This window comes from Rhinolophus hipposideros, assembly GCF_964194185.1.
Source record: "Rhinolophus hipposideros genome assembly, chromosome: 11".
In the NCBI taxonomy this organism is placed as follows: Eukaryota; Metazoa; Chordata; class Mammalia; order Chiroptera; family Rhinolophidae; genus Rhinolophus; species Rhinolophus hipposideros.
Genome location: NC_138057.1, coordinates 68,007,345 through 68,029,102, shown reverse-complemented (window position 1 = coordinate 68,029,102; position 21,758 = coordinate 68,007,345). Strand labels below are relative to the sequence as shown.

Below are 21,758 nucleotides of genomic sequence, written 5' to 3'. Positions count from 1 at the left end.
TACCCCTCCATCCCCACCCCAAGCTTCTCCCCATGGGAGTCCCCCTGTTCTATTGACTTACCTGCTTTCCTGTCTGCTCCCCATCACCCTGTGAACGCCTCATGAGCAAGGACTGGGTTTTAGGCACATGTGTGTCCCCGTTGTCATTCGCATGGTTTGACCCAATGACTTCTTCAAAACCATAATTGTTGAATTGAGGAATCTCTCTACCTCAGATTGGTTGCACCTACTCTGTGCCCAGTCTTTTGTGGGATGCTGAGAACGCACAGAAGTATTGAGTACAAATCCTTGCTCACCAGGGGCAAAGAGAACCCTGAGGACAGGTATTTGAGCCTCACTTGGTCCTGATTGACCTTGGTAGTGCACAGGTACCCGTATGGTAGAGAAGCAGGTAAATCTGAGATAGGTTGAGAAGGTCGTTGAATACTAAGCTGACACATTTAGAATGAAATCTTATAGGTGAGGGAACATTACCTTCCTCTAAGACCTTGGCAGGTTACCTAGCAACCATATTTGTTTCCTCTGTGTGTGTGTATGTTTACAATGTATACTGTGCATTCTTTCAAGAGAACTTAATATTATGCACATAAATCCAACCTGTAAAAAAATGGATGCTTTACAGATAGGACTGATCAGAGCCACTTCTAAGGAGAGAAAGGGTAAGGGAGAGGATGGTTTCAGGAGCCTGAAATGGGAGAATGTCTCAATAGGAGATAAATTTAGCTCTGCTTCTTGGCAACCAAAATAAACAGTAAAAAAAAAAAAAGTTGATTATATAGTTGTCCTTGCTTGAGGAAAAAGAAGGCTGTGATTTTGGTGTTTTTTTTCTTTTTCTTGTTTTTTTTTTCCAGAGGGTATACACCTTTTCCTGACATGATTCACTAAGAAAAATGTTTCTTATATATTTCTATGTAAGAAATAGTCAGCAATGTCATCAATATTTTTGAAGTTTCGATATTTCTCAGATCATTTAGAAGAAGAAAATGAAGCCCAGAGGGTGTCACAGCCAGTTAGGAGGTGAAATTGGGATAGGCGATATCCCAAGCTTCTCTCTTCTAATTTGAATCTATTCAATGTATTTAAATGTAATTGAATTAAAAATGTAATGAAAATGTGTTTGAAAACATAGCCTCAGAGAGCACGTCCAGCCTCTAATAGCCCTTACTAGCCTGTATGTTTAATGTCATTTCTAAGTGATTTAGGAGGGAGAGGAGATAAATGCATGTGTTTAAAATCCGTCATTAACTGGAAGCTGTTTATTTTCATTGTTGAAGCTGAAGTCCACTCAGATAGTAGAAAACAATGACCCACAGAGTGGACTCAGAGATCTCAATTTATATTGTCAGTGACTCCTTTCACAGGTGTTGGAGGTGGAGGGTGGCGTTCGTTCAAGCACTGGTTCTGTTGTAGTGTCCAACGTTTGGCTGAGGCCTGAGCTCTCACCCCTCTGACTTCTGACTGAAGAATGTGGAATTTACCGCTCATAGTTAACATAGAACCTCTACGTTCCAGGTTCTTGTCAAACATTACAACCATGTGCTCTCTGCTGTTTGAAATATTTGCAAAAGCTCAGGTGAAAGTCATATTCACAGACAATTGATGGAAGCACATGAAATCCATCCTTTTGTTCAGATAGGTGTTTTTCAGTGTGGCTTTTGTGGAACATTAGTTTCATGAACTATTTTAAAGACAAAATAGGGAAGTTCAGTGGTCAAGCCCCTGGGGAAATCTGTTTTCTATAACTGCCTTTTGAAGGTTCACAGTGTGCTTGTGGATGGCAAAGGCTCTGACAAGTCCTGCAGTGGTGAAATATGCTGTATTTCATTGGTTCTAAGGTGCCCAAGTTTTCCACATTTTAACATCTCTGAAATTAGGATATGTTTTACCACCACTAGTTTGACAGTTTAATCAGAGAATCTTTTTGGTTTGCTTTTTAGTGTTAGCTGAAATATTAGTGTTTCTTCCCAGTGTTGGGGGTCTGAAAGTAGATACAATATGGTATATAATTTAGCCCAGAGCTCCCCATGAAATTACCTTTTCTTCCCTTCCCTTCCCTTCCCTTCCCTTCCCTTCCCTTCCCTTCTCTTCCTTTCCTTTCTTTTCCCTTCTTTCCCCCCTCTCCTCTCCCTTCCCTTCTCCTCTAAAGAATGCCCTTGAGTACATTGCGGTCAAAGTGGACTTTCTAGAAACTCTAAATTTTTCCCATAAGTGAAGCCTTCCGATGGAGCTCTCTCTGAGAAGAGTTTCACTAAACTGCATTTTGGATCATGTTGAGATAATCCTGAGGACTTTCATGAGAAAGACTCCTGTGGCTTTGGTTAGTCGGATTCAGGCAGTGGAGGGCCTTAGCTGCTAGGTCACAAAGAGTCCTGGTCCTGATGACCCCAGGGTGGATTTCTCACAGGTATCAGGATCAGTAAAGCTCCAAGGCATCTGTTTCTCTCTTGCCTTGGTTGTAGGGTGCTTACATTCATCTCTCACATTCGTCCATGTCCATGGGATGTGCAGTTCCTGGAGCTCTTCTTGCCCTTCACTTTTCTCTATTTTTCATTTTTTCTAGGACTTGATTCCCTTCTCTGTTAAAAAAAAAAAATTGGTTTGTAATCTAGGGATTTCAATGAATAATTGTATTGATTCCATAAGCCATCGAGGAATGAGTGATTGAGTGAGAAAGTAGTCACATGACTAAATAAAGAAATACTCTGCTTGGAGAATCGGTATAAACGCTATTTGGAAAAACAAGCACATTGGAAGAAGTCGTATGTGCTGAAGTGGAACAGGCACTAGATCTGGAGTCAAGATCCAAGGTCAAGGCTCTGATGTTTCCAAAGTCTCCGTGGGATCTTGGTCAAGGGATTGAAAATGCCAAGCGTCGGGACCCTGCATGGCAAGGTGGAAAAGAAAGTCCCCATCTCATGACGCTGCTATAAGGACTAAGAAAAACATGCTCTTGACTAAACACGTGTAAGGTTTTATGATACAAACTATGAAGTCCCATCAAGTTCCAGTATTCTCTGTAATGTGATGGGGATATTGAGGGTAACATGTTTGTTGCCTTCAGCTAAAATGCCCAGTTTGTATCTTTGTACTCATTTTATGTTTTCCGTTTTGGCATTTGTATAAATATAGTCTCATGCACATCTTGGCAGGTTTCCTGTGATCCCGCATTCTTTAGAATTTCTGTAAGAAAATCTCCCAGACTACAGAGTGTTCTAAAGGAGCACTATAATTATGTTGTTTGGTACAAAAATAAAATTAAAAACAAGAAACCAACAACTAAACAGACTTTTGCATAAATCATCCTGTGCCCTGAGGTGGCCTGAGGGAGAATGCTGCTCACCTTTCAAAACTCGGAGGAAATTGGCCTTTATCAGTGCCTATTTTTTTCTCCCTGCATGTCTTAGGGTCTTCCTAAGCTACCCGTGCCTTTTATCTCCCCTCCTTCCTGTCCTGCTGAGCCAGAATCCTTTTCTACCCCCAAGCAAAGGAAAATCACCATGAGCCTACAGTTGTCATGTGGACACACAATCTCTCTCTGTCTCTGTCTCTCTCTCTCTCTCTGTCTCTCTCTCTCTCTCTCTCTCTCTCTCCTTGAAATATGAACTCCTAGGTTAACTTCCTACCACCACTGTTAACATGACATACCTCCATGGGCAATTTGCTTAAATTCTCTAAACCTCAGTTTTCTTATCTGAAAATGGAAGCAATACCTCACTGTGAGTGTTATGCATTAGTTTCCTAATGCTTCTGCAAAGAAATTATCACAAAGGTACTGGCTTAAAACAAAACAGATTTGTTATTTTACCATTGTGGCAGTCAGAATTCCTAACATCCAGGCATTGGCAAGACTGCAAGACCAGAGGCACAGCGTGCTTCTCCAGTTTCCAAGTCACATGGTCTTCTCTGACTCTGACGCTCGTCTGCCTCCTGTGCTCTTCCAAGACCCCTTATGATTACGTTAAGCTCACCAAGATCATCCAGGAAAACCTTCCCATCTCAAAATTCTTAATCATATCTGCAAAGTTCCTTTTACTATGTAAGGTAACACATTCACAAATTCTAGGAATTAGGACTTGGACAATTTGTAGGACCATTATTCTATCTACTACAGGCTGAAATAAGGAACAAATCAGGTCATGTATAGAAAACAATTCTACTAGACTGTGGAATCTTGAATGCAGGGCTGAGCTTTGCATATATGTGTGTGTATACATATATATATATATATGCATATACATATATAATGTATATATTTACTTTATATGTAACATATGTGTAATTTGCACATTTAAAATATATGCATCATACACATATAATTTATTTTCAGTGAATGGCACAGAGAAGTTGTCAATTACGTAGTTTGAATAAATTTAAAAAAAAAAAGTCAAAGAAGGGCAAATCTACTGGTTATAAGAAATCTAAAGGGAAGGCAGCAACTAGGATCTGAAAACCACCGGAAATAAATTTGATTTCCTTGGGAAGTGTAAATGAGCTAATAGATCCCATGACAATCATAGATAATAATAGAACAGTCATAATAACACTAATGATCACCATAATAGCTGATGTGTAAATTGTCTACTAAACAATAGATACTATTTTCTCTTCTGTGTAAGTTATCTCTAATTCTCACATCAGCTCTGTGAGAAGGGTTAGTATTGTCCCCATTTAATAGATTATGACCCTGAGGCCTAAGGAAGTTTACAGATTTGATCAGGGTCATATAGCTGGTAAGTGGTACAGCTTCTATTTGATCTCAGATTTAATTAGATCCCAAATCTGAACTAGACACCTTGTGTCTTCCTTAAGTTAGGGGGCATGAAATCTCAATGAATTCACCAAAGCAGAAATTGTACAAGCTGCATTCTCAGACTAGAATGTGATAATATTAGAGGTGAACTAAGAAGTGAATCTATTTACTTGGGGATTACAAAAAGACAACCTTCTAAGTAATACTTGGGTAAAGAAAAAAATACCAACTCCTCAAATTACCACCTCTTTGGAAATGAGCAGGAGCCGGAAGCCTGCAAATCAAACTCTTGCAATGTGTGGACAAAACAGCAGTCAGAAGCTCCAAGGCATTTATTATGATGCAAGAAAGATTGAAAAGAAACAAATGAAGACTTCAACTCAAGAAGCCAGAGACAGAATTATAAAACAAAGTCAAAGAAAGCACCAGGAAGGAATTCATGCAAATAAACACTGAAATAAATGAAATAGGAAAACATGAAAGGAGTCTCATCGATAAAATGCAAAAGTCTGTTCAAAGGCGAGAGGAGAACACAAATAAGCACATTAGGAATGAGCTACGGACATAACCATATGAGCACAGAAGATAAAACAAATTTAATGAGAATACTGCGTGCAACTTTATACCAATAAATTTCCGTCTTGATAAAATGCATTATTTTCTTAGAAAATATAAATTACCAAGTTTAAATCATGATGCTGTAGAAAATCTAAATAGACAGATAGCATAAACTGACAGGATAGCTAAATAGCTGTAATTGAAAAGAAGACATCAAGCCCAGTAGATTATCGGCAGGTCCTATCAAATCATCAAGGAATGGAAACCTTTATCTTCTATAAAGTGATCTAGAGAAAGACAATAAAAGGACATTTTTCTAATGTATTCCAAATGCTAGCATACTCCTAATACTCAAACTGGACAAATATGTACTCATCCATCTAGTAAAATCTGTTAGACACATAGAACTGATGAGTTTCTAATGTGGTAGAATGAAAATTCAACTTACACAGATCAGTAATAGCTTTCCTCAATATTAGCAATAACTAACTAGAAAATATAAAGGAAAACATAAGTGAAAAACTGATCCTATTGATGAAGTGGAAAAGACTATAGTAAAAGAAGGTATCGCTGTACTTTATGTTTTTCACACTGTATTCCAAACATAACGCAATTCTTACAATGGCACGATTACGAAATTTCTTTAGAGATAAATAAAGGAAGTACAGAGAGGTTAAGCATTTTGTCCAAGGTCACACCGTCAATAAGTGATGGAATCAAGATTTGGACTCTTTTGGCTTGAATCCAAAATACATGCCTCTAGAGTGTATTGTATAAATGTCTAGGAATAAGGTCCCTATAAGATATATGCAAGACTTTTACAACCGAAAGTCTAAAACTTCAGTGGAGGGTTTAAAGGAGGACTTAATAAATGGAGATGCGAACTACGTTTTCTGAATTACAAGATTCACAACTGTAAAGACGCTGTATCAATCAGTTAGTATAAGATGAGCTATGTTGCTGTAACAAATGAAACCTCCCAAACCAGAAGCTTGCACACCGAAGTTTGTTTATTATTCACACAAGATCCACTGTGAGTAAGGCAGCCCTCTTCCTTCCTGCAGGATGCATCTGGAACATTTGGTCCCCAAGCTGTCCGTAGCAGGAGAAGAGAGAGCTTGACCAACGCACAGGATATTTAAAAGGGCTGGGTCTGTCAGTGAGTTATGTCATGTCAGCACAGATTCCATCCTTCAGAATCCAGTCACATGGTCCCTGTGGCCCAACTGCAAGGGAAGCTTAGAAGCATTGTCAACAATACATGTCCAAGAACAGGACCCAGTGTGGTGAACACAAGACGCCACCTCTGCCACATCTGTCAGCAGTGCCCAGCACAGAGTTGACTTTCAATACATGTTTCTTAAAGGAAAAAAAATAATTAAACCTCCCCCCAATTTGTCTACAAATTCAATGCAATACTACCCCAAATTCCAATAGTGTTTTATATGAAACTTGACAAACCAACTTTAGAATTAATATGAAGGAAAAATGAGTAAGAACAGTGAGAAAATTTTGAAATAGAAAATTAGTGTTCACGATGGGAAGCAGACTTACTTTACTATATCCAAACTGCACTATAAAGCTCTAGTAATTAAACTTGTGTAGAACTCTTGCAGGAATAAACAGATAATTAAATCAGGAAAACTCTAGGCATGTAGACATGGTATACAAAGGGATGTAGTGTATGACAAAATAGCATTTCAAATTAGTGAAAGAATATACCCTTCAGGTAATTATTTCTCATTATAAAAATAATTAAGCTAAAAGAACCTCTCCTACCATGCACAAAATTTAATTCCACATACCTTAAAAAACTGAAGATGAGAAACCTATCTAAATATTAGAAGACTATACAGACATATGTTTTATCATCTTGTGGCTTCCTAAGCATTGCACAAATTCAGAAGCAAAAAAGGACCCAATAAAGAGGTTGTATGATATGAAAAGCAAGATTAAAATACAAATACAGACTGGAAGGAAATTTTAATATGTATGGAATGTGAAGGGTATCTGTCCAGAAAATATACAAAACATATACAAGCCAGTAAGGAAAACGACTATATTGCAATAGAAAAATAGTAAAAGCACATGGTCAGACAATCTACAAAAGGAGAAATACACAGGCCCAAGGCATGAAAAGATGGTGAACCTCACCAGTAATCACGGAAACGCAAATCCAAATAAAAATGAGTTATTTTTCCACATCCTAGTTTGGCAGTAATGAACATGAAAGATGTGGGTAATGGGCTCTCTCATTCATCAGTGATAGAATTGTAAACTGGTAGTGTGTCTACAGATGGTCATTTAGAAGATCTATCAAAATTTTAAAATTCATAAAACATTGACCCAGCAATCCTTCTTCTAAGAATATCTTTTAGAGAAACACACACATGTGCAGAGATATATGTACAAAGATCTTTATTGTGGCACAATTTGTAATAGCAAACAGCTATAAACAACCAAAAACCCATCAATAAAGATTAGCTAAAAGCATTATGGTACATTTATGTTATGCAATGCCAAATAACCATTAAAAAGATAGATCTCTATGAATACGGATTTGAAAAGATCTGCAGGAAATAGTATGAGGTACAAATAAATGCATGCCTCATATGTACTATATATTTAATGTGTATCTCTAAATGCGTTGGAAAAAAACTCTAGAAGAATACGTAATGGTTACCAAAGCTGACCACTAGAACAGGAAGTAAGAATATATATGGAGTGGGACATGAAGAACTTGAACAGTTTTCTCTGTCTACTTTGGTAATGTTCAATTATTCACAACAAAAGTGTAATTATTCATGTGTGTGCATACTTGTGCATGTGTGTGCGCACGTGTGTGCACATACATGTGTGTTGTGTGTGTGTACAGAGAGAGACAAAGAGCAAGAGCTCTATTCAGTACATTATTTCTCAGATTTGCTGGGAACCTCCTGAGATAAATGGATGGAACTAGACTTTATTGAGCACATAACAATATACTTTGCACGTATATATAACTGACTTCATCTGTACTGCAATTTTATTAAAGGAGAGCTACTTACATTTAACAGATACAAAAGCAGGGGAAATCGACTTAACCAAGGCACTAGGACAGGCCTTCTTCCAAGAACTTTCTGCTGTGCTTTGGGCAGGAGCATGTAAACATTAGGAAGACAATTAAGATGCTGGGGATTAGAGGAGAGCAAGAAAAGAGTGACAGCTTGCTTCATGCATGAGAGAGACATCCCTCGTTTTTCACTGGAGTGATGAAGGGTCAAGTTTTCAGCTCTGCCTTTGTTTCCCTGCCTTCAGTTGGGTTCCATATCTCTTGCATGAGCTATTGGTTCCTGCCACCTGGGAACATTTTCTTCCCAAACCATGTCACAGAGCCTCTCCCTTCTTATATATGAGTTCCTGAGTGTCTTTGTGATCAGATTCAATAGATCCTTGCTCCATCTCATGGAAGAAAGGCAACTAAGAGATTGCTTGCTTTTTACTGCCTCCAACCGAAACAGACTGACCAGGGTCATATCTTGTAACTAGAAACAGCTGGATTTAGAGAAATAAGAGGAGAACAAGATGCCTTTGTTGCTAAACAGACCAGATTGTAATGCCAGCTTGACACTTAACTGCGTGACATGCTTTATTTCTTGGCTCCTCATTTTGCTTCTGCGTAAAGCAGGAACGATACTACTTTTTTTTTTTTTATGGTTAGAAAGGAGGTGTATAAAGCACCCAGTGGATATTAAATGCTCAAGAAATAGAAACACCAGCATTGCTATGCTTACTATGATTTTATTACGTACCTAGTAATTCCTGTTTTTGCAACTAATGTTTTATAAAATTATAAGTTCACGATGGGAAGCATGATGGAATAGTCACGATGGAATTCACGATGGAATATTATTACAATGGGACTTCATAGCAGCCTAGTGAATTAAGGTAACACAGGAATATCTACCTCGTTGTACAGATGAGGAAACTGGAAACTGAAGAAGTTAAATGACTTGCCGGGGTTCAGAGAGGTTTAAAGGATCAAAAAAGATATTTATGCAGGTCTCTCCAATTGAGCAGCCTGTTACCTTGTGGGTCTTATTTATGATTTGCACACTATCCCCAGTGCCTAGCAAAGGACCATGAACAGGGAGACACTCAAAGAATTCCAGTGTGTGGGTTGATTGTTTTCAACGGTGCTGAGACGTTTGCTTCCCCCCTCCCTCTATGCCTCTCCAAGAAATTTCTTTTCCTCTACAAACCCCAAAATTGCAAATTGTTTCCACATCCCATTCAGATGCCTGTTTGGTCCATAGAGGAGCCTGCCCTGCCTCAAAGGTATGCCAAGTGCCTACCTTTTGTTGTCAAGATCGGGTGGTGAGAGACCATCAGAAGGTGCTAACATGGCTAATTGCTCTGCGTGCTGCCCGTGTTCCTAAAAGGATCACCTCTGAGCTACGAGGGCAATAAAAACCTTGTGTTTGCAATAGTCTTCAACCTGGGTAGACAGACACACTGGGAATAGATTCCGGTTTGAGAAACTAGTTGATAATTCCCCGTGAATTGGTCTGTCATGCTTTTTAAAATCTGTGTGTTCATGGAAAACAGTTTCTAAATTTGCTCTGTGTGTGGATGTGCACTCTGGTTCCCCCCACGACTCCTCCAAAACGTCACAAATGACTTTCCTTGAATTTACCAATTTGCAGGATTCATGTCCTTCTCTCCAGATACCTGTGCCCTAGGGAGACTCCAGCCAGAATAGCTGTCTCCCTTCCTAAACTCGGACCTGTTTTGCGAGCCAAGGGGGCCTTGGGGTTCGGTCGCCCCCGGTGGGGGCCTCCAGCTTGCGGAGCTAACTCTCAGCTCTGTTTTATCATGCAGTTGTGTGGAGGAGTACAAGCTGGGTCCTGACGGAAAATCCTGCCTGATGCTCTCCGATGTCTGCGAGGGCCCCAAGTGCCTCAAACCTGACTCCAAATTCAACGACACCCTCTTTGGAGAGATGCTGCATGGTTACAACAACCGGACCCAGCATGTGAACCAAGGCCAAGTCTTCCAGATGACCTTTAGGTACGGAGCAGACACTTACACTTCATTGGCGCAGTCACTGGTCCAAACTACGGGATGGGGGAGGGACCATGGGGACCATGGAATAGTCCTGTGGACCTGGTCAGCACCCCCCCAAGCTCACTGATGTCTGTCCGTGAGGGGTTGGAAGTCTGGGAAAGCCATTCCATGAGGCGCCTTTTCCATGGACCCACCCCTTATCTGTACCACCCCCCAGTTTTTCTAACTCCATCCACATATTTTAAATTCAATCTTAAAATCATCCTGTAAGTACAGTTGACGGAATTTTTAAAATTTTAAATTGATCTTTCAGCCTATAACGAAATGTGTCCTATGTAGGCTATTCAAGCAATTCAAACATAAAGACATTTAATGAAGTAGAAAGTAAAATTACCATCACCCAGAAATACGCAGAATGAACATTTTCTTGAACACCTCTCTCTCCCTCTTTCTCTGTGTGTGTGCACACACACGCACACACTCACGCTCACACACACACACTCACGCTCACACACACACCACATCTCAGTAAAGCTGTGTAGAAATTCATTTTTTTGCTCAACCATATGCCAAAGACCTCTTTCTCTGTTAATGAATACAGAAATACATGAAAAATTAAAAGATGAGGCTATTATCCTATTAGAGACAGAACAGAACAGAAACTGGGGTGGCCAAATTATATGAAGATTAGACACGCAGCCTAATTGCGAAAGGCTTTTTGGAAGGGTTGAAGAAACCGCATCTATCTGCAGAAGAGGGATTTGGGGTGGGATGTATTCATGCCTCCAAATCTAAAGAACCATAAGATGGTACAGTGAGAATTGTTCCATTTATAGGAAGTGGATCTCTTAAAAAAAAACAACACAATATTGTTAGACACTTTTGCATGAAAATGTGATAGGATGTTATCACAAAGCAGGGTTTTCCCTACTGCTTGAATTTGTCAATAAAAGTCAGAGCTAGTAAGAAACATCACCATTGTGATCATCATCATCCTATCCCATCATCTAATTAATAATCGTGTTGATTGTAGTAGCGATGGCAATAGTGGCTGCTATCTATTAAGGCTTACTATATACCTAGCTCTTTACTAAATAATAATAATAATAGGCACTAACATTAACTCAGCACACGCTGAGGGCCTTCTAAGCACTTTCGATCCATTAATTCATGTCATCCTCACAAGGGTCCTATGAAACAGGAGCTATTATTATCTCCTTTATGCGATGAGAAACAGAAATGTTAAGTGACTTTCCCAATTCCCCCTTCTTGGAAGTGAGAGAGCCACATGAATGCCATTTTAGCTTCGTTATTAACACCCTTTGTGGCGCTGTGGCCTTCGTTTTACAATTGAAATGTCAACACCAGAGAGGTAAAGTGATTTTCCCAAAGTCACCATCTAGTAAGAGAGAGAGTGAGCATTCAGATGTTAAGTCCTGCTGACTCCAAAGCCTGGCTCTTGGCCTCTAATCCAACACACCTCATCATTTTCCATTTTATGGAGCTAGAGAGGAAATGTGAATTCCCTAAAACTATTCACTTACATTGTTACCACATGCTCTTTGAGTACCTAATATGTCCCGGGTACCATGCTGGTTACTTGAGATACAATGGAAAATGAGATAAAAATGGCCCTGTCGCCTATGGTGCTTAACTAGGGTGTGTGTGTGTGTGTGTGTGTGTGTGTGTGTGTGTGTGTGTGTGTGTGTGTGTGTGTGTGTGTAATCTTATGTATTTACTTAATTTGTGGTAGTTACTATGGAGTAAAGATATAGGAGAACAATTAACAGTGGTCTCTAATTTAGTTGGATTTAATTTAGAGTGGTGGGAGCATACCTGTTGGTTTAGAAAGCAATAATAAGGCTTTTACTTTTCACATGAAATGTTGTTTAACTAATACCTGGAAGATGAATGGGAGATAGCACTGAAAAGGGTTTCAAGCAGAGACAGATAGTCTAACAAGAAAAAAAAAAAAGAAAAAAAGCAAAGCCAAAAAAAAAAAAAAAGAAAGAAAGAAAAACAACAACAACAACAACAAGAAAAAACTTGGTTGGCTTCAGGAAATGAAGAATGGTGAGGTCGAAGGTGAGTAAATGAGAGAAGGATGGTGGGGGGTGAAGCCAGATCAGTAAGCAGAAGCTGACCATGGGGGTCTCTCAGGCCTAGTCTTTATTCTAACAGCCTGTCATGATTGCACTGCCTCTTTCAACCTCATGGTGGCTGCCTGGGGAGTAGATTGTGATGAGGGTGGCATGGGAAAAAATGGTATGGGGGGCCGATTAGATGTCTCTTCTGGAGCCACATGAGTCTGTTGATGACTTTGACGGGGATGAGGGGAATAATATTGAAGATAAAAAGGAATATTGGGAGGTAGTTGTGAGATATAATGGACAAAGTTCAGAGAACAGTTGCAGGCAAAGGATGAAGGGAGGGAGGGGGCACAGGGTGGGAGGAGTGACTGGCAGCCACACAGCAATTTAGTGGCTGAATCAAGTCCTCCAATTCCCAGCAAATCTCTTTCTGCTACTCAGATGGTGAAAGCAGAGGCCGAACTCTACTTTGTTGGAAAAACTCTGGGAGAAATTGAAGGACAGTCTGGGTGAAGTACCCAATACTGAGATTCCACAAGGCTAACTTTCTATGGTTTTAAGTCTATGAAATCCTGTCTTGAGCATCATGATGGATAGAATAATGCTACATGGAATCCGAAAGAACAAAGTAAAGAAAGTGCCCCTTGCCTTTGAGAAGGGAATTTATTTACGAGCTTGCAAATGAAACACATGCAATTGAAAACAATACATGAAACATTTAGTTTGCAGAGTGGTGTTCTGAGGAATGCCAGGGCTTTCCAAAGAGTTTCCCCTGAAGCCTTTTGAAAGGAATTACAAGGAATGATAAAGGGCTTCTCAGAGGATGAGGCTGGTGAACTGGAGTTTGAGCTGATAGCAAAGAACAGTGCCTGTTGGAGGGATAAGAGCCATAGAGGCATTTTTCTGTCCAGGAAGGAAGCTGCGGAAACCCAGACATATGGATTAGCAAGACTGGGAGTCAGGAAAACAGATCTCCAGACAGACCTGACTCCAAATCCTATCCCCCACCCCCCACCCGCCTAACCCCCCCGCCATGATAAGCATAGTCCTACTGCCTCCTTGGTGAAAAGGAATATTTCACCAGACCCCAGCCACTGTGGAAGGCACAGTGTATGTTTCATGTAGGTTGATTTCTCACAACAACTATCAGAGGGGCTGTCACGTGACAAATGATCAAATGTACTAGTTCCCATTCTCTTGTGTGACAATTAGCTTGGTCCAAAAGAAGGATCCATAGCGGGTCGTAAATGCTGGATCTCCAAGGGGCTTCATGGAATCCCAGGATCTCATCCTACGTACGGAGAAGGGAGTTGACTCAGGTCACAAAGCAAGTCATTGCACAACTGGTCCATGAGCTCAGATCTCACGATGGCTCCCAGTGCTTGTCTTCCCACTCCCAGAAGACTGATCAGTAAGAGAGAGCATTGTGCCTTAAAGGCTGGGCTGGGAGTCCCTCAGGAGTGTTTGTTCTGCCCCAAGCACTCTGTTCATTGTTCCCAACCATTCAATTTCAGGTTGTCTCTGAATAGCCAGACTCTGTCGGCCCCCGACGTGCTCATGGATGGGAGTATAGTGAACAGACCACGCTTACTCTTTTGACAACGGCCTCAAGATTTAGAGAACTCCTCAGACTACCATTATATTAGAGTAGCCCATTTCACTTAACCTCTCTCATCCTTGGCTTCAGTTAAACTTTCTTTGTAATCATTTCCATCTCCAGAACATGTCACCTCTTGGAGGCACATGCCAAAGCAGTTGACTTCCCACCGTGCGAAAGCCAGCAGCTTCTGATGAGTCTAAATTTATCTCTTTCATGTCTCCCTCCCTGAGCCCCAGACAGGGCAGCACTCCGGTGGGGGGAGCTGGTGGAGGCGAATGCTGTAGCTCTTTTGTCCTCCAAGTTCCAAAAGGCAGGGCTGCGAATTTTTCAGCATCAAAGGCAGTTGTCATTTCTCACCTCATTTTCCTCCCTCCTCCTCCAAGTAATCTCCTGTCCAGCCCTCCAGAGTCGCCAGCAGGCACCCCACCAGCCATCCTGCCATATGCTACATTTCCTGACAACTGCCTTCCCTTGGATTTTTAAACTCTGCCAGCTAAACAGTCTCCTGTGTCACAGTTACAGCTCTGCTTTGTTCTCCTCCCTGGCCCTACCCACATCCCACACTGAATAACAGCTGATGGGAGACAGGTCTGCATTCTCACAGCCCCCTCTTGAATCTCCAAAAGAGAGACCTGGATTTCTGCGTTACAAAAAGCCCCACATTCCAAGTCTCCAAACTTGATAAGCACTTAAAGATTAACTAGCTCAGACATAACTCCTGGTGGTACAGATGGAGAAACGGAGCCCCCAGGAAAGGCTACAATTTGCCCAATGCTCACTGTGGTTTACGGTCCCTCTGAGACTAAACGTTAGAGTTTGTGACTCCCAAGCAGTGTTCTGTTGTAAGGGATGTTCTAGTAGGTAACCCTCTCAGCATGTGGTGAGAAGAGCCACCATCTCTGCTCTCAGCAGAGAGGGAGGACCCTTGTGCTCCAGTGGGATGTCAGGTTCACAACTAAGGAGGGACCAGAGGCAAAGGCCACCCCCGTATGCGTGATTCTGCAGGCACTTGATGCCATTCCTGGCTACCTCCTCAGGCTGCCACGTGGAGACTACAGCCTGTCTCTGGAAGATGAGCCTGTGCAGACGTCTAGGATCCTGACAGTCTGGAAGTTATTAGCCAGCCACTGGGTGTGAAGATTAAGTGTGGCCCACGCTAAGAGACCCACACAGAAAGATAGAGACAGGGTGAGAGTGATAAAGAGAAGCAGTCAGAAGGACAAAGCGGAGGCATGGAGAGGGGGGCCGAGAGAGAAGACACATTCAGCAAGAGTCGGAGTGACAGAAGTAGGGAGGGACAAGTGCAGGAAGAATTAAAGGGATGTGGAACAGGGACAAGAGCTGAGGACACAGGAGACAGATGCTGAAAGGTTTGTAAAGGAGTGAAAGATGGAAGGGCTAAAGGAGAGACCTACAGTGATAAAGAAAAAAAGGCAGAGTTCATACTAAAGTCACAAGATAATTGGTTTCCAGGAGGGAATAAGGGTTCTTCTAAGAGACTGTGTGGTGCCGGGAGAGAGCTCTGGATTAGGAAGCAGGTGCAGATGGACATGAATGGCTATAAAAGCCGGTGGTAAACTGTTAAGTTCTGTGGCAACATGGAGAGTCAAAGATCTCACTTCCGCATTGCCCCCAACCCAGTAAGTGACGCCAAGCTCTGTTGGTTCTAATCCCTTCGGGTGCATACTGTTGGTCTTAAAGACCCATGCAGGGTCACCATCAGAATCCCCTCCTCTTAGCTCTCAATCAGTGTGGGAATTACCAGACTGTTGGAGTGAGATAAAGTCATCAAAGGTTGGTGGTATTTGATGTTTTGTTGATTTGTTTGATTTTTCACTTCCTTCCCTCGCCTGTTCTCATCCATCCTACCTCATTCCTATAAGAAAGAAAGGTCAACTTAAGTTATAGATTGCATGGATTTGGAAAACACATCAGTCAAGAACTATTAGTGAGCCACGGAGCCTCAGAAATCACAGCAAGGAGAAGTTGCTTAGGACTCAGGGCTGAACAAATGACAGTGGTAGATTTTGCAAAAGCCTCCTCAAAAACAAGACAGTTCTGCTAAGAGGAGGTATGTGTTTATAAGCCCTGAGGAAAGACCTGTGAAGAGCGTGGGAAGCTCATGAAAGGTTTGCTAGAAAGGCACTTTTCAATCTGGTCTGCTTATCAGATATACCTACTGTACAGCACCGGCGAATGATTAAGGGTAAGATGTGGGATTTCATGATAGCCACCACCAGCCCATGCCTGGCAAGACACAAGGGCTCAGGAAAGCTAGCTTTTTGTAGTGGCACCCCTTAGGTCCCCAGCTGAAGGTCCTGAGTCACATCTCATTAAGTGGTCTCCAAACCTTTGTGTTTTTCTAGTGCCTTCCTGCAACATGGTCAGTTGTACATGCTGCTTCTAGAACCTTCCTTTCCCTGTCTTCTTCCTCTCCGTCCCCCTCCCCCCTTAACCATGTGTGCATTGTTTAATATGCCAGATCCTGTACCACGTGCTTTATATAGTTCTCATTTAATCTTTCCAATATCTATTGCAAAGTAGCCGTTAACAACTTGGTTTTACCAAAAAAAAAAAAAAAGGAAATGGCATGTCGGCCAGAATGCATTAGGTTGTTCCTGATCACAACCAACTTCCACACCTCAGTGGTATCACAGGAAAGTGTGTGTGTGTGTTGCTCATACCACACCCCCCGCACAGAACTGGGAATCTGGACTCACAGAGGTGTCAACTTCCTGTGCCTTCCATGAATGTTGCAGGAGTGAGAAAGTAACTTGGCTGTGACGGGTAGGGCTTTCTCCTAGAAGTGACGTTCTGCACACATTGCATTCGTTAAATCAGGTCCCATGATCACAGCGCCCCTCGAAAGACTGAGCAGGGCCATTCATTCCTATCATGTCCTGAGAATCAGAGAATCAGAACTATGTGAGGCGTCATGGTGTTTACTCCACTGAGGCCCAGAGGTGTTACACTAACCAGCCTAATTAGTCAGACCACTAAAATCCGATAGCAGGTGGGTCTCACCACAAAGCCCGCTTGGCAGCGTGCCTCCCTGGCTTCCACTTCATGTGGCCACCTTCAAGAACTGTAGTAAGACTTTCTATTCTCTTCTAGTCAATTCCCTTCATTTAATTCCCAAAGAGCCATAGATTGTATAGATGGAAGAACCTTGAGCCCTCCTGCCCCCCAATTTGTAGGTGAGATGCCTGAGGCTCACAGCATCTAAGTGGATTACCTAAAATCATACAATTAGTAAATGAATGAGCCAGGATTTCAATCCCCCAGTCTGTTGGGCTGCACTATATCGGCTCTGCAGGCTTAGAGACATAGGACCCAACTCCTGCACTGTACAGATGGTAACGCCTAGGCCAAGGTTTCATAAGGAATTAATGGCAGAGCCAGGCCTAGAAGCTGTTTTTCTGCACCCTCAGGCCTGAGTGTTTTGTATAATAATATAGTACCATGATCTTATTATAATAAGAGGAAGCAAAGGATGCTGGTGATGGACAGATTATTAATGAAAACTGGCCTTAGCTTTTGATTTTCCAAGCCATTCCCAAGTCTCCCTTTGCAGTAATATTCCAGCCCTTGGCAAAATCCTCAACCTACCACCTGGAGCCACAGCTATGTGCTACCTTTTGGGAAGACTGTTGGTGAGATCTTAGAAGTGTCCTGAGGACAGAAGTTAGAAACTGGATCGCAGGAGTTAAGGGGTGATTTTCCCTGGGGTCCTGAGTTTTGGACTGGCTGCAGAAGAATCTGTGTCTCCATCTTTCCAAGGTTCCCTGACATCTTCTGCACACATCAAGGCCGATGTGTCTGGTGTACCCTCGGCCCTGGAATGAGGAAGCTGAGGTTCCATTCCTGTTCTGCCCCTTCCTGCTGTAGCACCCTTGACCATTCTCCCTTTCTGGATTCTGTTGCCTTTTCTGTATATTAAGGTTCGGGCAGAACTTAGATGAAGACTGAGGGCTTCTAACCTGGAATGCAGCACTCTTTCTACTCACTCCCCTTGGCCAGGGGCTTAGTAAAGCCCTTTCCTACTCACCTGATCATAAGAATCTCCTAGGGCTGTGCCAAGACCTGTCAATCATCTTTTCCCCCAGAGAATGGGCCTGGGACATTGAATGTTCACTGTCTTTCCAGGTGGCTTGCATTATCCAGCAATTCGGAGATACATTGGCCTTGTGTCTAAGAAACCCAGGTCTAGAATTCGAGTCCTAGCTTGTTACTTGTCAACTCCGTGACCTTATGCGTGTTCATTCATTAAGCCTCAATTTCCTCATCTCTAAATTAGGAAACATAACAATAATTCCCACTTGCTTGTGGTGTTGTGACGATTAAATGAGATTGACAGCAGTTCCATCCCTGTTTTCAGCAGCCAGGAAGGATGCAGGTGCCATAGGAGGCAGCCAGATCAATAACTTAGGAGGACTCTTAGGCAAAGGCCATCCCATGTGCCTGGTTCTGCAGGAACTTATCCCCTTCATGGCTGGGATCCAACTCAGAGTATCAGGGTGCTGCCATGAGAAGTAACAGGTCCAAGTTACACAGCTACCAGTTCCTAGCTGCGACTCTTTGGACAAATCTCTTAACTCTCTGAACCTTAAGATCCTCACTAGTAAAGTTGGCTTCTACCTCCAAATAGCCTCAAAGGCTGTGGTGAAGATTTAACAGGCTGATAAGCAAAGGTCCTAGACACAGTCGGCTCTCAGTCAATATCGTTCTCTCTTCCTTCAGTTATATGTCTTCCCCCCCCCCCCCGCCGATTCCAGAAGCATGCAACAGATTTTCGGTGATATGGTTGCATTCCCCAAAAACTCATCTTTGGACCGGAGCCATGGTCACCTTCCCAACTTCCTCTAACCATGACATGTTTTGGTGGATACCATGTGTTGGTGAAATGCCAAAGGTAAGGGCAGAAATGCAGTATTTCATGCTCTGTGGTCTGTGGGTGGTGGACAGCCCAGCCAGCAGTGAGGCCTGGACAGCAGCCCGGGGTCCCCTCTGGTGGGTGTGTTCACTCCAGCCTTTGGAAAGGTGTATTCTCACTGATGTGTTACATTACCTATGTCCTAGAGGGTAGCTCCTGTTTCTGTCTGAATGGCCTACAGTGAAATACACCTAAAATTAAGGATGTGGGATTTAGATGGCGTGTGTGTCTTGTGTGGTTTGATATTGGGTCTGGGCCCAGATCCAAAAGTTTCTGAAATGTGTTAATCTCCCGCATCTGAGATAATATTTATTGATTAGCTTAGAAATGGCATATCCAAATGGCCAAAATGAAGTTTAGCGGGTGAGCCCTGGTGGTCTGCACGTCATTCTGGCTCACCTCTCCTTCCTTTCCTGATTTCCTTCCTCTTTGATGAATTTATTACATCCTGGTGCACTTCTCCATATCCTTACAGATGGATATTGCAAAACTATTTATTCTTTAATTTTCAGAGTCTGTCTTTGAGGAGTGTAGGCAGATGTTTCTCCCATAGCACATGGGAATAGAGCAGGTTAACTATCTTGTATTTTACATGAGAAAACTGACTCAGAGAGGTGAGGTGCGTCATCCAAGGTCACACAGCCAGTACGTGAGGAGCTGGATTCAAGTCCCCCTTCACTCTGCAGCCTGCAGACAATGTGTACACATGCTTGTGTGTGTGGTCTCAAACGAGATGCTCCTCAAAGATGAGGAAAGCAGGTAATAACTCATCATTACCATGCACGAAAACCCTATCTAGAAGTACGATTCTCCATATGTCTGCTTATTGCTAGAACCCAATACACATGAAATACACCAGTGCTTCTCAAACTCTCATGTGTATAGAAATAGATAAGGGATCCTGCTGAAATACAGGCTCCGGTTCAGTGGGTTGTGGGGAAGGCCGAAGATTCCGCATTTCAAATGAGCTTCTGGGTCTGAGGACCAGCTTTGCATAGTAAGCTGTTAAGCTCAACTTTATGCTAGATGTGAGCCCAGGTTATGGCTAAGCATGGAGAAGGATTGCCAGTACTTCACTTGCCTTTAACGTGGGAATCACATCTCTAGACCAAGGGCATTAGAGGGCCATGGAGTCTCAGAGGAGGCTCCTACCAGAGAGACCAAGTGCAGAGACTGTGTTTGTGATTCGTAGCAGCCAGGGTGGGTAGTGCTCTCCTGCAATCCAGGTACATAATGTAGCACATTTTATTCTCCTCGCCCATCTGTCCATACACTCTGCTCACTGACACGTGCAGGGACTCTGCTCTAAGGATCAGTGCCCGAGATGAAAGCACTTGTCCTGGCAGCATTGTCTCACAGCCATGGTTGGCTGCCAAATCAGGCTTCTCTTTGTGCCCATGGTGCAATTCCAGCCATCATTGGGTGCAGCAGAAAGCACTTTTCAGTGGAGAGCTGAGCTGCAGTCTGCTTCAGGGCACAGGTGGAAGACAAACTCCTGGAAAAGTAGTGAGAAATACATTTGGGAGGAGACATTGGTCTGGGTAAGAAGCTGTATAATTCTCAGGTGCTGAGACAAAACTCTCATACCATCGACTCCCATTAGTTTAATTGGGGACAAAAATAAAGTAGTAAAATTACGACTTAAGACTTAGTGAAAGGTGCCTTTTTTGTGTGTGGATGGGGAGCAGGGAATTGCAACCCATTTCAAAACAAGGCCTCTGTAACGGTTCTCCCTAATTACAGTAAGAGAAGACAGAAAAACATCCAATTAATTTTTCAAAATTTTATTCTCAATTTCACATCTCTAAATATACCAAACGTGGTCATTTTATGGGGAAAACAGATTACACATAGGATATTTTGGATGTTCTCCAACTAATATAAAAATGTGCCTCTAGTCTGCAAAAGGTACTGAAACAATAAAAGCAACAAGGTCCATTTCCATTTTATTTCTCTTCCCAGTTTCCCCCCCCCCGCCCCCCCCCCTTTTTTTTTTGGATTTTGTTTTTAATTTTCTGGCTTCAAAATCCCCGACTACATTTTTTCCTAGGAGGGGAAGCCTATCTGAACCATTGAGCATCTAAAGCAGAGACAATTTTTAAAGAACCTCAATTTCATTACACTCAAATGCAGGCAGTAACTCAGACTGGTCAAAGTACTCAGAAGGCAGAGTCCAAGGGGAAACCTACCCAGCAGATAAGGATGGGTTGTAATTAGCACAGTCACTGTAAGTAGCAGAGCAATTGTAATTAGCACAGTGATTGTTCATTATGGGTGCTTCTGAAGTGACTCCAGGCAGTTTGTTCTCCTTAGTATCTTCTGCCATTTCCCCAGTGATGGTGATCTTGTTTACACTGATAATTCACTAATGTGCTTAGCAATGTCTTCTACAAATAAACACTCCCAACAAACAAGCCAGCCCAGCCCCTGGCCATGCATTATGCATGCTTAATTAATGGAGTCCAGGCGACACTGAAATTTTACTACATTTGCATTATTCTAAGGTGACACCAGTATATTACTCTCTGAAGGAATGCACCTCCGAAGTCATTTGTTATTGTTATTGTTGTTTTGTTAATTACAGGAGGGAGTGGGGTGACGCCAAAGGCCTGCCCTTGAGGACAGAGACTCCAGTCCTGACTTTTACCATTTATTCTCCTCTGTTGTTTAACATGTTTTTGTCCAGTGCCTGTGAAGCACAGGGGATGAAAAGATGAAGGGGATAGTCATGGTCCTTACTCTTGTGCAAATGTGTGGGTAAGGAACAGGGAAGACTTCCTG

At 42.3% G+C, this 21,758-nt stretch overlaps 1 protein-coding gene across 1 annotated transcript in view; it reads left to right on the top strand.

Annotated features, from left to right (window-relative positions):
* Positions 1 to 21,758, top strand: part of ASTN2 (astrotactin 2) — a gene marked incomplete at its 3' end in the record, with an annotated part of 830,851 nt that overhangs the window by 525,799 nt on the left and 283,294 nt on the right. Inside the window, exon 13 of the mRNA XM_081066707.1 lies at positions 10,169 to 10,357. Within this exon, the coding sequence (XP_080922833.1) occupies positions 10,169 to 10,357 (189 nt within the window). The remainder of the gene's footprint in view (positions 1 to 10,168; positions 10,358 to 21,758) is intronic.